Source organism: Phoca vitulina, unplaced genomic scaffold (assembly GCF_004348235.1).
Source record: "Phoca vitulina isolate PV1807 unplaced genomic scaffold, GSC_HSeal_1.0 scaffold12, whole genome shotgun sequence".
Classification (NCBI taxonomy): Eukaryota; Metazoa; Chordata; class Mammalia; order Carnivora; family Phocidae; genus Phoca; species Phoca vitulina.
Genome location: NW_022589715.1, coordinates 1502754 through 1517067, shown reverse-complemented (window position 1 = coordinate 1517067; position 14314 = coordinate 1502754). Strand labels below are relative to the sequence as shown.

General features: G+C 41.5%; 1 protein-coding gene across 5 annotated transcripts in view; it reads right to left on the bottom strand.

The window, feature by feature from the left end:
• Nucleotides 1-1184: 1184 nt before the first annotated feature.
• The window catches only part of RASGRP3 (RAS guanyl releasing protein 3), a 130589-nt gene continuing 117459 nt past the window's right edge, over nt 1185-14314 (bottom strand). For all 5 annotated transcript variants that reach the window (XM_032410275.1, XM_032410276.1, XM_032410274.1 and 2 more), the window contains 5 exons: nt 13541-13688; nt 9550-9586; nt 7157-7282; nt 6457-6821; nt 1185-3106 (listed from right to left, as the gene is read on the bottom strand). In XM_032410275.1, coding sequence (XP_032266166.1) covers nt 3098-3106; nt 6457-6821; nt 7157-7282; nt 9550-9586; nt 13541-13688 — 685 coding nt within the window. In that variant the 3' untranslated portion in view covers nt 1185-3097. The remainder of the gene's footprint in view (nt 3107-6456; nt 6822-7156; nt 7283-9549; nt 9587-13540; nt 13689-14314) is intronic.

Sequence of the window (14314 nt, the reverse complement as noted above, 5' to 3'; positions counted from 1 at the left end):
TTTGGTTTCTTAATCTTACCTACCCATTTTCAAACAGAGAGAGAATAGCCAATGTTAGGAAACAGACCAGAATTAACCCTACACACACATAGTGCCAGGAATAAGAAAAACCCCTTTAAATATTTTTCATTTATACTTCTCCATTTAAATAATTCTTTTTGGGTACAGAATTTAGTTAAATGTTGGGTTTAGAGCCTCCGAAGTACACAGCCATATAAACACATAGTCTGGGATCTTATTGACAATTTTAGAAAAGAATCCTGCTTAACTGCAAAGTAATACTGACTTACTTATAAGCGCTTTACAAAGTACTTTTACATATACTATTTGACCTGATCTTTACAACAGCTCTGTGAGGTAGTTGAGGAAGGTGGTGAAATCTCTCCTTTTCAAAAGAGGAAATTGAGGCTCAAGCAGATGTACATGACTTGCCCAGGGTTTCATGACTACAACTGGCAGAGATGGGCTTTAAATCCGATTGCAGATTGCAAGCCAGAGGCATGCAGCAATACCTCACTTGACTGAATCTACCTCCTCAGTCAAAAACCAGTGTGTTTGTTTTAGGAATGCTAAGGTTCCTACCATCAACAACAGTTTGGTGCTCCCTTCTGTAAGAGTCCTGCTTCATTGTTAAAGAGCAAGCCCTTTGGACCTTTGGAGAGACTCTGTTACCATGGACATTTGGGGACATTATTGCTTTGGGAGGCTGCCACTAACATAAAGTGTTCAATACCAATTAGGGCCACGCTCTGGTTAGACAGATCTAAAAAACGCATCAATCCAATTTGTACATCCTTCAAGGAAGACTCGGTTGCAGTATCTAACGTATTCTCTCCTGGTACCTGATAATAGTCACTGTTAAGAGTCTGGTTTTCTTTTGCCTTTCACCTAAAAGGTGTTAATGATCATTAAACCTACAAAAGGGAGGTCTGGAGGGACCAAATGTCATAGTTTTTTTTTGCTTCACCATGGGTTTGCCTAATTTACTTATATTACTGATAATGGGAAACTGACAGATTGGAAACATCAGAGTCACCATTGGTTGTAAGTAAAGAATATAATCAGCACTATAAAGCAGCTTCATTGTGGACACAGATTCCTCTTTAGCAAAGTCATAATAGTAGTGTGTGTGAGTGTGTGTGCGCGTGTGTGTGTATACACATATACACACAAATATATGTTTGTTTTATTTTCTTTGTTGTTTGTATTTATTTGCTTTTTAGTTGAGGTACATTTAATATCTTTGTCACAGGAAGGCTGATAATATAAAACTCTTCTTATATATGAAAACTCAAAAATAACCCAAAGTGACAAGTGAAATAATTGCTTTGAGAGGAAAAATAATAATCCAAATTTTCTTCCTGAATTTTCTTAAAATTAAAAAAAAACACACAAGAATTTTCATGTACTTAAATTGCCATTTTCTGTTTTTTAATTTTGTTAACATGTATTTCATTGCATTTATGAATAGGAATAGATAGTATATATACACAGAGCCAACACTCAGGGATGGCTGCTTGCTTTTTGAGGTGCTTTGCAAATGGTGAGTTCTCTTATTACATAGATTATTCAAAGCTCCCTCAACTAATAACTTCATTTAATTTGCAATATTTCTGCAAATCGATTTCTCAATCTGTTTGGCACAATTAAGTCCATCCTAGCAAATCTGGAACTGTACTTTAAGGAACCATCTCTCCTGAGGATAGAGATCAAATGTTGCTTGTCTTTGTGCATCTAGTGCAGGACCTGCCCAGAGCAGGTGGTCAAGTGTTTGCTAAGTAGAACTGCCCTCAATTTTATCTAATGGAAAAAGACAAGGATTTCTATACTGAAGTGACTGCCCCAAATAGAAATAAATTCAGTCTTATATGGTATACACATTTAAACTCCCAATGAAAATGAGTGCACTTCTGTGGGTACAATTTCTCACTGGCCATGTGGCAGCAGGTCAATCCCCTCATCCACTGGCTCAATCCAATCTCTCTATTTGAACACCTTGAACTAAGTTTGCTCTCCTCTAATCATATAAAAAACAGACCCATGTCTAGCTATTTAGGTCAAAGGGAAACATTGAAAATACTGATACTTTAAAAGCTGAAACGAAATGTTAATCCAAGGTGGTTTCTGATGATTTGATTTCTATGACTATTCTTTTAATTACGGATGGCAATTTCTTAGGAAGAGGACAAAAGTTCTCTCTTATAACCAAAACTTCTCATTTCTAACAAAGTTCTTAAAACTATTTTGAGTTTTTAAAGAATTGCTGATTGTTTTTCATTTCACTAAGTGGTTTGCTTGTTGGTTTGTTTTTCTCCTAAATTTTATCCCCTGAAACTTTAATTAATTTTGTAATCACCATCCAAATTTCTTACTGGCAGTCTTAACAGGAGTCCTAAGAAAGATGGCTAAACCTAGTCACTAAGACAAGTATACTTAATTTTCCCCCACAGCAATTATAAATATCAGGAGAGTTTTCATGGCTGTGTCATAGCTTCCTTATGATGCAGAATTGGTAAGACTTATGTGAATATAAATGTATGACTTGTTACACATTGTAATAGCAACTGTAGGGTAAGAACAATGTAAACATCTCCTTGTATTAGAAGAACCACCTCATTCCAGGATCTGAAGAGCTTTCTTGTCCCTCAAGAAAATAAGTCTTGGTCCCGTCCAAAAAACACACACACACAAAAAAAAAGACCTCTAAATTGACTCCTCCCCACCAAAAGTTTACAAAATACTGAAATAATATTCTCACAAAAAAGTAGAGTTTAGAGAATGAGTATCAAGTACATGCAGAAAAGCTTTCACTTCACTCATATATAAATGGCTCTAGGGAAAGATACAGAGAAATCTACCAACTACATCACCCAGACTTGGTGACACCTGACTAGGGCCTGGGGAGGAGGAAATAAATAGTTCATAGGGTAAATCCTCTGTCCCACAGTCCAATCAGGGAGACCCCATGGTGTCACCAGGCAGTAAAAGTCCAAGATATCTTTTCAGATAACTTCCTGAGTTGGAGTGTTCTTCAGAATTTCTCATCTTGCTCCTTCCAAATGCCAACATTATTGCCTCCAGTGTCCTCAGCCTGAAGTCAGCCATCCTGCAATACGAATCAGAATCTTTTGTATAGCTGGGTCACATTTAACCAAGCAAGAATATTCTTAGAAAGCAGTTTACCAGTGACATTCGAGAGAACATCCCAAATGATCAGTACTTTGTTCTCTCAAGATTTAGAGGGAATCAAAAGATCATGTAGTCTACACAGCTTATGAAATCTTAAATCCTACAGAGTCCAACAAGTTTGCTTACATTAATGCCCTAAAAGGTGCTCCACAAGACCCTGGTCTATGAAATGCTTCTTGTTGAGGTTTCCCTCTTAGAAATCCACAATGTAAATTTGTATAAGGGCACTGAGAAAATTTGTAAGGGAAAATTATATATATATAATTATTATATATATATAATTAAATATTAAATATAAATATATATATACATATCTGCATAGGTATATAGAGAAATATGTAGGGAGAGATATATGTAAACATATCAAACTTTATTTACTCCAGCATTTCCTAGCCCTTCTATGATATTTGTTAATTAGATTTAATTTAGTAGAAGATAAGGGAAAACAAAGAAGCATTATAAAGAAAATATACATATTCTTACTGCCAAGAGAGTAATCATGACCTGCCATCTTGTCCCTGCCATCCAGGGGCTCAATGATCATTGCAGAAATGATATGCATAGTCCCAAAAAATGTTCACACACTTGTATTTTAAAATGACTATAAATTCTGGAACTCCACCAAAGGAAATACATAGATTACAAATGTAACTGTCTTTTCTGTCGGTTTATCATTTTTACTCATAGGATTCATAGACATCGTCTGATTCTAAATAATAAATCTGTAGATCATTTCTCTGAATGCCATTCATTGCCTTGCCTGGCAGAAAAAAATTCTTAAATATGAAAACCCCTTTGTCTACATACTCAACCCTGATGTAATTTTGTCACATTTTTTCCTTTTTACTTTCTTCCCTCAACAAGGGTAAATAATCTTTTCATTTGTTACTGATTTGGATGAGAAGGACAATGTATACCATATGCATTATATATACAAACATACTGTCTTCCTTAATTAGCACACATGAAATTGAATACTAGTAGTCAGTGAACCATCTCTATGATTTATGACATGAGAAAATTGAAAGGGTAAGATAATACTTGAATATAAATATTCAATTTTCAAAGAAGAAAATTAAATTTAAAAAATCCAGATTTTTGCCTCTATTTCCTTATTGAAGATCAGGAAATCCTACTCATGTAAGTTATTGTCCTACATCTAACAGGCAGTGAATTTCTCCTAAGCCAGGAGCAAGGTTTAAGTACTCTAAACAGTGCTAGGCAAATAGAAGTGAGCTCATAGCTAGTTTCACAGTTTATAAGCAAAAGCAGGTACTCCTCTGAATTCAGAGGTGGTCCACAAGGTGAGCACCATCATGAAAGCTCTAGGTAGGCATCCTACGACTCTACCCATAGAAGCTCTTGTTTTTCATGAGATTTTAATTATAGCCACGTTGCTCATGGAAACAGCCTCCACAGGCTTAGGTGGTAATGGGGTGACTAGCACAATTTCAAAGAATCTTGCACAGTGATTTCTCACTTTTTGGGAGTGTCATAGACTCCCTTGAGTATCTGTTCAATGCTGTCGACCCTTTCTCCAGAAATGAGCATATGTCCATATGTAATTTCACATATAGTATAATACACTTTCATGAACTCCTTGAGGCCCTTATTTAGACCCCAGGTCAAGATCCCTTCCCTAGGATATCTTCTTCTGTTATAATATCAGGAACATTTTCTTATTTACCTTTATATACCCAGCTTGAACTTGCCAGGCAGTAGAAGAAATGGAAGGATAGGACTGAAATATTTGTCAAGATAATCAATGAAGAAATGTTAGAAATAAAGTTGGCATTGCAAATCTATAGAGACAGAGAGTAAATTAGTGCATTGCCTAGGGCTGGGATGAGGTAGGGGAGATGAGCTGTGACCGCTAATGGGTACATTTGGGAATGATGTAAGTGTTTTTGTTTTTTTTTTAAAGATTTTATTTATTTACTTATTTTAGAGAGGGAGAGAGCACAAGTGGGTGGGGGGAGGAATAGAGGGAGAGGGACAAGCAGACTCCACGCTGAGTGTGGAGCCTGATGTGGGGCTCGATCCCACCACCATGAGATCATGACCTGAGCTGAAATCAAGAGCCGGATGCTCAACCAACTGAGTGATCCAGGCATCCCCAGGGGATGATGTAAATGTTCTATAATTAGATTGTAGTGATGGTTGTGTATCTCTGTGACTACTAAAAACCACTGAATTATATATATACTTTAAATTAGTATGTTCTATAGTCCATAAATTAGGTCTCAATATGGCTGTTTTCAAAAGCTGGTGTTACAAGAAAGGAAAAAGAAGTGGCTCAGCAGGAACTTACAATAAACTGCATGAGACTGAAGATAATTTGTGGCCTCCTTATTAATTGTCTTCAATGAGGAAGGAACTAGAGGAATTTTGGTTAAAGGTCATTGGAGTTTTTCTCATCATGGGAAACCAAGGAGACTGTGTGTTTAGGTCTCCTAAAGAGTGGAATGTGGAGGACCACCTAAGAATAAAGAGCACTGGCTTGATCCAATAGGATCTCTGCCTAACCCAATAATTCTGTTTATGAGAACGACTCCATAGAGAGGTGATGGCTGTCCTCCATGGCACAGCTTGAAAGGTTAGGAATACGACACCAATTTCCCCAAATCTTTCTTCTCAATACACTATGAACTGTTGACTAATAAATTTATCTAAGTCTATCTTGAATCAATTTATATTTTCAGCTTATTCTAACAAATTCCATATGCTTGGATGATGTGAATGTAATTTTTATGTGGAGCCAAAGCCTGGTTTATAGAACCTTGAGTCTCTCATGCCTCTGATTCTCACCACCCCCTTCTCCATGATGCTGTCAAAAGCCACTCTTCTCTATCTGCAAGTCTTTTGCTTCCACTGCCCATCACTCTCTCTCCCCCACCCTGAGTTTGGGCCCTGATTCTAGCTTGGAAAACTAAACAGACTGGTATAGGGTACTGGCCTATCGGGTACACCCAGTAAGTCATGGATCCTTGGGATATCATTTTAGTACACAGAAATGGCAGCCTCACTAAGCTTTAGAACCCATCTGGTTCCATTTTATACATGATGAAACTGAGGTGCAAAGAGAAGAAATAATTTGCCTGGGATCACATAACTAGCCAACAGCAAGATGAAAAGTAGTATGTGTTAATGCCCAACCATTCAGCTCTCAAAACTATGAGGCTGTCTCCTGGACTCACTATAATGTTCGTCTTGGCCCCTTTGAGCCTCCTTCCTGTGATTTTACTTGTAGTTTGACCCAGAACTGACCTCACCATCCTGTCTGGTCTCACCCACATCTGCTTCATCCTGGTCAGGCTCGAACTCGGTGCCCCGGTCAACCACATCCACGCCAGCCTGCACCCTGGGCTTCTCGTTTTCCCACTTGGCAAAACCCTTGTCCTTTGCTGCTTTGTCATGGAACTTGGATTTCATTTTGGGGAAGGTGTGGGACCCTGAGTCCCCCCAGCCAGCCTCTGACCATACAGGTTCGGTCTGGGTGGCCTGGCTGGTGGTAGCCCGCTGCAGCCTCACGGAGATCTTGCGAGAAGAGCCTGTGACCAGCGTGATGGCTCTGCTGTCCAGGTCTCGGTGTCTAGCAGTGACGCCAGGGAACTCGAACACCTCATCCTGCACTGAAAGGGGGGAGACTGTTGTGATTATTTGACATCTGATTGCTTTATAGCAAACCATCAAAGTTGGTGCAAACAACAGGAGTCCAATGGGCAAGGCCCTAGAGGGACAGACGAGAGGTAGACCCAAACGGGCTGCAGGTGAGTTGCATAGAAGTGAGACCTGAAAGCAGAGAGAAGCAAGTGGGAGTCAAGGGTGTAGCCATAGCAACTCACCCTGAAGTAGGTCTTGGTGGCGAGGACTCTGAGCAGGTTCAGATCCAGAACCCAACAGAAGTCCAAGTGTGGGAAGGCAAGCAGAAAGAAATCGAGGTAGAAAAGAAAGCAGAGGCTATTACCTGGGGGCAACGAGGGACTTCCAGGCAGCGACCCATGACTACTGCCCAAGGAGGGCGCCCGGGCAAATCTCCTACAGGCCAGAACCAGGAGGTCTTTGCACTGTTTGTGACAATTGGCTCCACAGTCTGAAAAATCCCAAAGTATCACAGACGATTAGTGGGAACCAATGCATGTGGTGCTGACTGGGCTTCCAGGGTGGCACCTGAGCTGTTGGCTATGCCCTCCCCATCCCCCTTCCCATGTTGACTCAGAGTCCGGCTCAGGCCTGCAGGGTGTGGCCAGGGGCTGGAAAAGGGCCAGTGGGACTTGCTAGCCTTCCTGGGATTCCTCTCACATTTGTTCAACTTCTTCTTCTGCACAATTCATCCAGGTGCTGGGGAGCAAACAAGCAGGGGACAGACCTAGTGAGGAGTTGCCTTTGCCCCAAACTAAATGCAAATTCCATGGGACTGGGGTTTTCTCCCAGGCCAAGACAGATTCTCCATCAAGAGGCTCCCTGAGCCAGAATGAGGGGAAGAAACCCCAGCTTCTAGTGTCTCCCAGGACCAAGAGCTGCCTCTCTTCATCTACAGCGAGGTGTCCCTTCATTCAGTATTCACTTGCATTTTTTTTATTCTTCTTCATTCCTCCAAATCTTTTCCAGAACAAGTGATTTTATGTCCTGCTTTCTTTCTTTGCATAGAAACAGAAAACAAGGTGGGCTTATGCCTAGTATTATGTTCCAGATTTGACTTTATGGCTTTGAAACAGCAGTAGACTCTGTGAAATCCCCCATTAGAACGCTTTTCGTTAAGAAAGCAGACTATTAATTGCTGCTTGGGGTAGAAAACTTTGGCTGCTTTGGAAAAGAGCAACACAATTATTTCCCATAAAGGGTCCTACATTTCTTTTAGAATTACTGAACAGATAGGATCATTTTATTTTTAAAGATTTTCTTTATTTGAAAGAGAGAGAGAGTGAGCTAGAGGGAGAACACGAGCAGGGGGAGGGGGAGAAGCAGATTCCTCTGCTGAGCAGGGAGCCCAAAGCGGGGCTCGATCCCGACCTGAGCCAAAGGCAGTCGCTTAACCAACTAAGCCACCCAGGTGCCCCAGATAGGATCATTTTTAAGAGCATATTTCTCTCTCACTATCAAACAGGACCTTTCTAATTCTTTCAGATACTCCCTTTTCCCCCAAATGGTCTTATTTCAAATGCTCTTGTAATGACATCATGGAAAGACTAAATTAAAATGAAATGTTCAGTCTATTTTAACTTTTTCATTCCATTGTCTTTAAGAGAAAATACGTATACACACAGATGATCCAAGGGCTTAATTGATTTTCATCTCCATAAAAGTGTGTTTATATGTGTGTGTGCATGCGTGTATGTGTGTGTGTGTCTTTTTAGAGGCTAAAGGTCAGAAGCGAGAATAAAACTATGGCTAGGTGGTAAGATATTGCAGTATTTTTGCTGCTTGAAAGTAAAAATCCAAGTTACACTCAGACAACTAATACCAGGAACTAAAGGGAAGGTTTTTGAGACTAAAAGGTGGCTCCCATCTAGCTTCAGGGAACTCTGTTCATACAACACGAGGCCCAAGCCTGAAAGATAGCTAGAAAAAAAAAAGACACCATAAGGGAATAGTATTAATCTGAAGGCATTCCGTGATGAAGAAGTTTCCTTCTGTAGTTATATCTTTTAAGAGCATTGTCGGATTCTTAAAACTATCAGTACAAATAGTCTGCATAAACTATCCAGCAATTTCTTAAATTAAACACCAATAATATATAATGATCATATATGCATAAGTAACAACACAGTCCTAAGTGCCTATTAATATGCATATGTATTGCCTTTATCAAGTACATATTTATGTAATTGTTTATAAATTTCAATTAAATGGGGAACTATATGAACAAATTCATTGAAAGGGACAAAAATAAGTTTTAAGGCTTCTCCTCTTTTTTTATCATAATCTGTCATTTAGTGGAGAAAGGAAAAGCTACCTGTGAGAGCAGAAAGGCATATGTATTACGGGAATGAGTGTGTGCTTATTCACATGAAGGACAAGGTTCTTTCATATGGTATTTTAGTTAGGCCTGTCCCACTCCAGAGTTCCCACCCTAATTGTGTGCTGATGATTCACAAGACATCCTAGAGATGGGGCTACATGTATGTGGCTTGATAAGGATGGTTTTCTTGCTCTCACAATAAACTATAAAATTCCAGTTGGGGCTCTCCAAAACTCTAGGTTTTTTTTTTTTTTCCTAGACACATTACCTTTTCAGTTGCCAGTGGTCCAAAGAGCCGAGTTCTCCATGATGCCAAGAGTTTTTGTGGTTTCATCAGACAATTTGATTCCTGCCCCACATGTCCCATTTTAAAATTTTACCAAATAACATTTATTTACCTTTGCATTTGTATCCTTGCTTGATTATGCCCCAGAGCTGAAACAAAAGACAAAAGAATCAGAGAACCTGAATTAAAATCTGGGGGAAAGAAAAAAACAAGGCCAGAGAGAAGGAAGTCCTGGGAAGCATGATGGTTGGTGGAGCAAAAACAGGATGTAGCTGATCCTGACACCCTTCCTGTCAGATAGAAGCTCACTGCAGCTGGGGTGATAACAGCTTTGCTTCCCTTTTCTTTCTGAAAGCCAAATGGGAGCCGGGATGGGAAACTGACGTTGGTACATTTATTGGACTTTGGTATAATGCGCTCTCAGCTCAATTTACCAGGGAGACTGTCACTGTTTTTGGAAGCCCCCAGCTCCCTCTGCCTTCTTTTTCATCACTCCAGCTGCTCTTGGCGCCCTCTACAGGAAATTAAGAAACCTACGGGGTGCATATCCCACTAAAGCATTTGCATGGAGCTAGGTTCTTTTCTGAGTAGCATTTGTGCCTTGAAAGAATAGAGAAAAGGAAAAGATCTATTTGTTCACGTATTCATTCTCTGATTGCTCAGTGTTTGGCCTGTGCCAGGGCTCAGGGAGATGCAGAAAACACTCTGATTCTGCCAACCACAGAGGAAGGAGGATGTAGTAAGTGACGAGTGTCTCAGGAGAGATGTGAGGGCCTACAGTTTAAGGAGGGGGTGTTTGTCCAGGTGGCTCAGAGGATCATCCTGTGGGTAGTGTGTTCGCCCCCCTGACACACTGTGTTCTTCCCCATGACTCTCAGCATTGCACACGGGTCCCAGGGACACAGAAACATACAATATTGATGAATTCAGTGGGCTTAGCTCAAGCTGGCAAAACCCCCATTTTTAACCTTTTAGTGGTTAGGTTAGGTGACTGATATCTTTGAAATAAAATGATTTTGAAAGAAACAGGGCCGGTGGCCTACTGGGGCTGATGGGGGTGTCATTTACATGTATGATAGGGGAACAATGCCCTGAGTGTGGCATTGTTCATGACCCTCCCTACAAGAAGAAGAGATAGTTGCCAATGTGAAGTGACTCAAGGCATCAGGAAGACTGATCCTTACCCTCTTTCTGACAAGGAAATTCCACCAGTGGAAAGTGATTCCTTTGAGTCTTAAAAGTTAGCGGGTCCTCCGGAGTACATTATTAAGATGTAAATGTGTCCTGGGAAGGAAGGATTATTAAGACAACTAACCGGCAGCAAGGCCTGTTACCTCGGATGACCAGAAGAAGTGAGGGGCAGTCTACAGAAAAGGGAAGTGGGGTTGGGGTAATCCCAGCATGTCAGAGATACAGGGAACTTCAAGATAATTGAGTTTGCTTTTCTCCCATAAAAGGTGAGTGGGACGATCCAGAGAATTAAATAATCTGCAAGGTCCCACATCTGGGAAACTTTGCAGTGATAAGAAATTGTTTCCTCACAGAGACCTTGGTGATAGTAATACCCATAGTAATGATAGCTAACATTTATTAAGTTTGGTTGTGTGAGAGGCACAGTTTTAAGCTTTTTATGTGTATTCACTCATCCAATGCTATGTATATACAGACTGGGCTCTCGAGAGGTGAAGTCACTTGGCAAGGTCTTGTTGCTAGTGAGCAGGGAAAGAAGGATGTGTCACATGAGGGAAGGACAGGAAGCCACTGCTCCTGGGTGTTTTGTGTGTGAGCAAAAGCCACTGATCTAGGACAAGAAAGGATAAGATTTAAGAAGAAGCATTCTAATATCCAGATATGGCACATTATTAGCAAAGCTGCAGGAACTGCTAGAAAAGATAGAGTGAAGCCTGAGTCCTAGCAGGAGGGAAACTCAGGGCACTGCTTGCTAACGCTCCTTAATAACTAGGAGACGACACAAGGCAGGAAGGGGCTCTGGGTCAGTGTGCCAGCCACAGACAGGAGACAGTGACCTCATGGAGATGGGTGTATAGGAATATTTCCCACAGTCCTTTGATTTGAGACCTCAGGTTGCTTTAGGATTTGGAGGGACTATGGTGTAAGGAGCACTGGACTGGGAGTGCTAATTAACTCTCTTTTACAGATAGGAAAACAGAGACTCAAAGATGATCAATAATTTGCTCAAGGACATAAATTTAATAAGGGCAGAACTGAGATTCAAAGTCAGGGTTCCAGACTCAAGTCCAGAGCTTTATACCTTATCACAGATGCATCAAGAACCTAGCACCAGCAAACCTGCTCTGATGAGTCAGGAAGGGAAGCGTGGAAGCTCCTGAGAAAGACCACCTCGTTGCTTCTACAGAACCCGTGCCTCCATAGAAGGGAAAGATACCCAGAAGGACTAGAGAGCACAGATTTGATAAGAGCCCGCCAGCTCTCACACCATACCAAAGCGCAGACGTCTCAACCTGACTTTCGGTGGAGCGAAGCCGCGGCCTAACAGATTCACGGGGCCCCGCTCTGCAGAAGAGTTGTACACAGCCCTATCCTACTTCAGCATTTTTCGGTGTAGATACAACCAAGATTTCCCATCAGAGGAAAGAAATATGAAAAAGGAGACATATTTGTTGTATGATAAAGTGGTCAGGTGATGAAATCCCAGTGGTGAAGCTGACAGAAGAAGAATCTCTCCTTCTCTGGGGTGGGCGAGGACAGCTGGGTGGGCTGGCCTTGCCCCTAGATCACATCCACTGCAGTGACCACCTGGGGCCATCTTTGAGGTAACTGCTGCCTCTTATTCACCCATTCTCAGGGGAGTATGTGCTTGAACACAAACTCCTGTCCTTGGGCCCCTCAAAGCCAATCCTTCAAGCATGGGATGGGAAAACTGTTGTTTTGGCAGTTGTGATAGCAGCTGTGAATTCAAATGGGTCTCCAGGGGAACACGATGGCTGAATGAAGCTAACACAACTGAGTTCTGGCCTCTGGACAAAGGAGTAGTAGTCATGCGGGCTGCTGGGCCAGCCTCACCTAGAGGACCACATTTTCATCTTCTACACCCTGGGTAACAACTACACTTTCAGGGCGCATGAGTCTTTGTTCAGTATCAGGACCAACGCCGCCCTTAGTTGCCAGAGAATTATCCAATGTGGGGAACTGAAGTGTACAATCTCCAGTCTGTGCTGTGGTGTACGTAGAGCACGGGATTAGGGTCAGAACACCTGCGTTTGAGCCTTGGCTCTGGTAATTATGGGCTGTAGGGTCCCGGGAAACTTATACCCTCTGAACCTCTCTGTCCTGATAGGCAAATGGGGAGAATAAAATATTCGCCTCATGAGCTAGTTATGAGGATTAATTACATTAACATGTATGGAAGTACTTCATTACTGTCAAGTGCCAAATAAATGTTATTTATTATTATAACTATCTTCCCTCCGAAAAGATTTTTTTTCCTTTTGAATTATGAATCATTGAGCCATGCCATGATGGATTTCTAGTGACTGCCATCACATGAAGCAAGAACTGGGAGGAACTGGCTAAGATAAATAATCCCCTTAATTGCACCTGCTATGAGTATTAGCGATGAATGCCAAGGCTCCTTGGGCCGAACTTTCCTTGGCAGGGATTAACAGACAAACTGCTCTCTTGAGTTAACAAGCCTCACTATCCTTTCCTGTCACCAGCCCTACATTCCTAGAAAGAACATAGTGAAACCTGTAGAGTTTGCTTTTGCTTTTTTTTTTTTTTTTTAAGATTTTATTTATTTGAGAGAGAGAATGAGAGAGAGAGAGCACATGAGAGGGGGAGGGTCAGAGGGAGAAGCAGACTCCCTGTTGACAGGGAGCCCGACGCGGGACTCCATCCTGGGGCTCCAGGATCATGACCTGAGCCGAAGGCAGTCGCCTAACCAACTGAGCCACCCAGATGCCCTGTTTTTGCTTTTTAACTTAGTTTTTAATTTCAGGGAGCCATCATATTTTACTTCTGACCTAAAGCAGACAATGGACTCCGTTGGTGTATCATTTTCCTACCTTCTCAGAATGAGGCACAAATTACACACAAGAGAAAACAATGGAAAACAGACTTACAAATCCTGCACAGTGTTCACAGAAGGTTGGCTTGAGATAGGTCATCTCCTGAAAATTATGGACAAATCCCGGTCCCATTTTACAGTGTAACTGGGACTTAGCTCGCAGGAAGTAAGCCATCATTTCATCTTTACTAATAAGGCCATCCCTGTGAAGAGAATCAGAAAAGGGAGGGATCTTTGAAGACCATGTTGCTAAGTGGCTGACACACTGTGATCACCCAACTCCCCAAACCTTTGTGGCCAAAAGCGGGTGGGGAGTGTTTACTTCTCTGTTCTTTCTGAAAGGAGAGGACCTTGAAGGACAGCATTTAGTGCCAAAGGCTCTTAGTAAGGAGAAGATACGTATGTGTATCCTGTGCTCCGTAGCACAGAAAGTCTCCTTCATTACCAAATGGTAGCTTCTAGAAGGAAATCTCCTTTCTAGTGCATCCCTAGCAATAGGGTGTGCAAGAATTAGGCTGCTAGAGAAAGGCAAAAAACTGTAATAACTGGGCCCGCCATTCTCAAATTCATTCAGCCTGATGTCATCCAGGCCACTGCCATTGGTAATCTTTTATTCATGTCTTACTGGCTTATAGACCATTTCCTAGAGCGATTCTTCCAGATCTTCTTCACACAGAACCTCTGGTTGCACCCACCAGCACATATCCAGACTTCTTGTTTATCAAGAAGATCAAATCCACGTGAAGTAGGTGATCTTCATACTGCCTTCTCTCCACATCGGCCTGTGCTGGAGACCACACCCTTCTGTGCCAATTCAGAATTCCTTGTA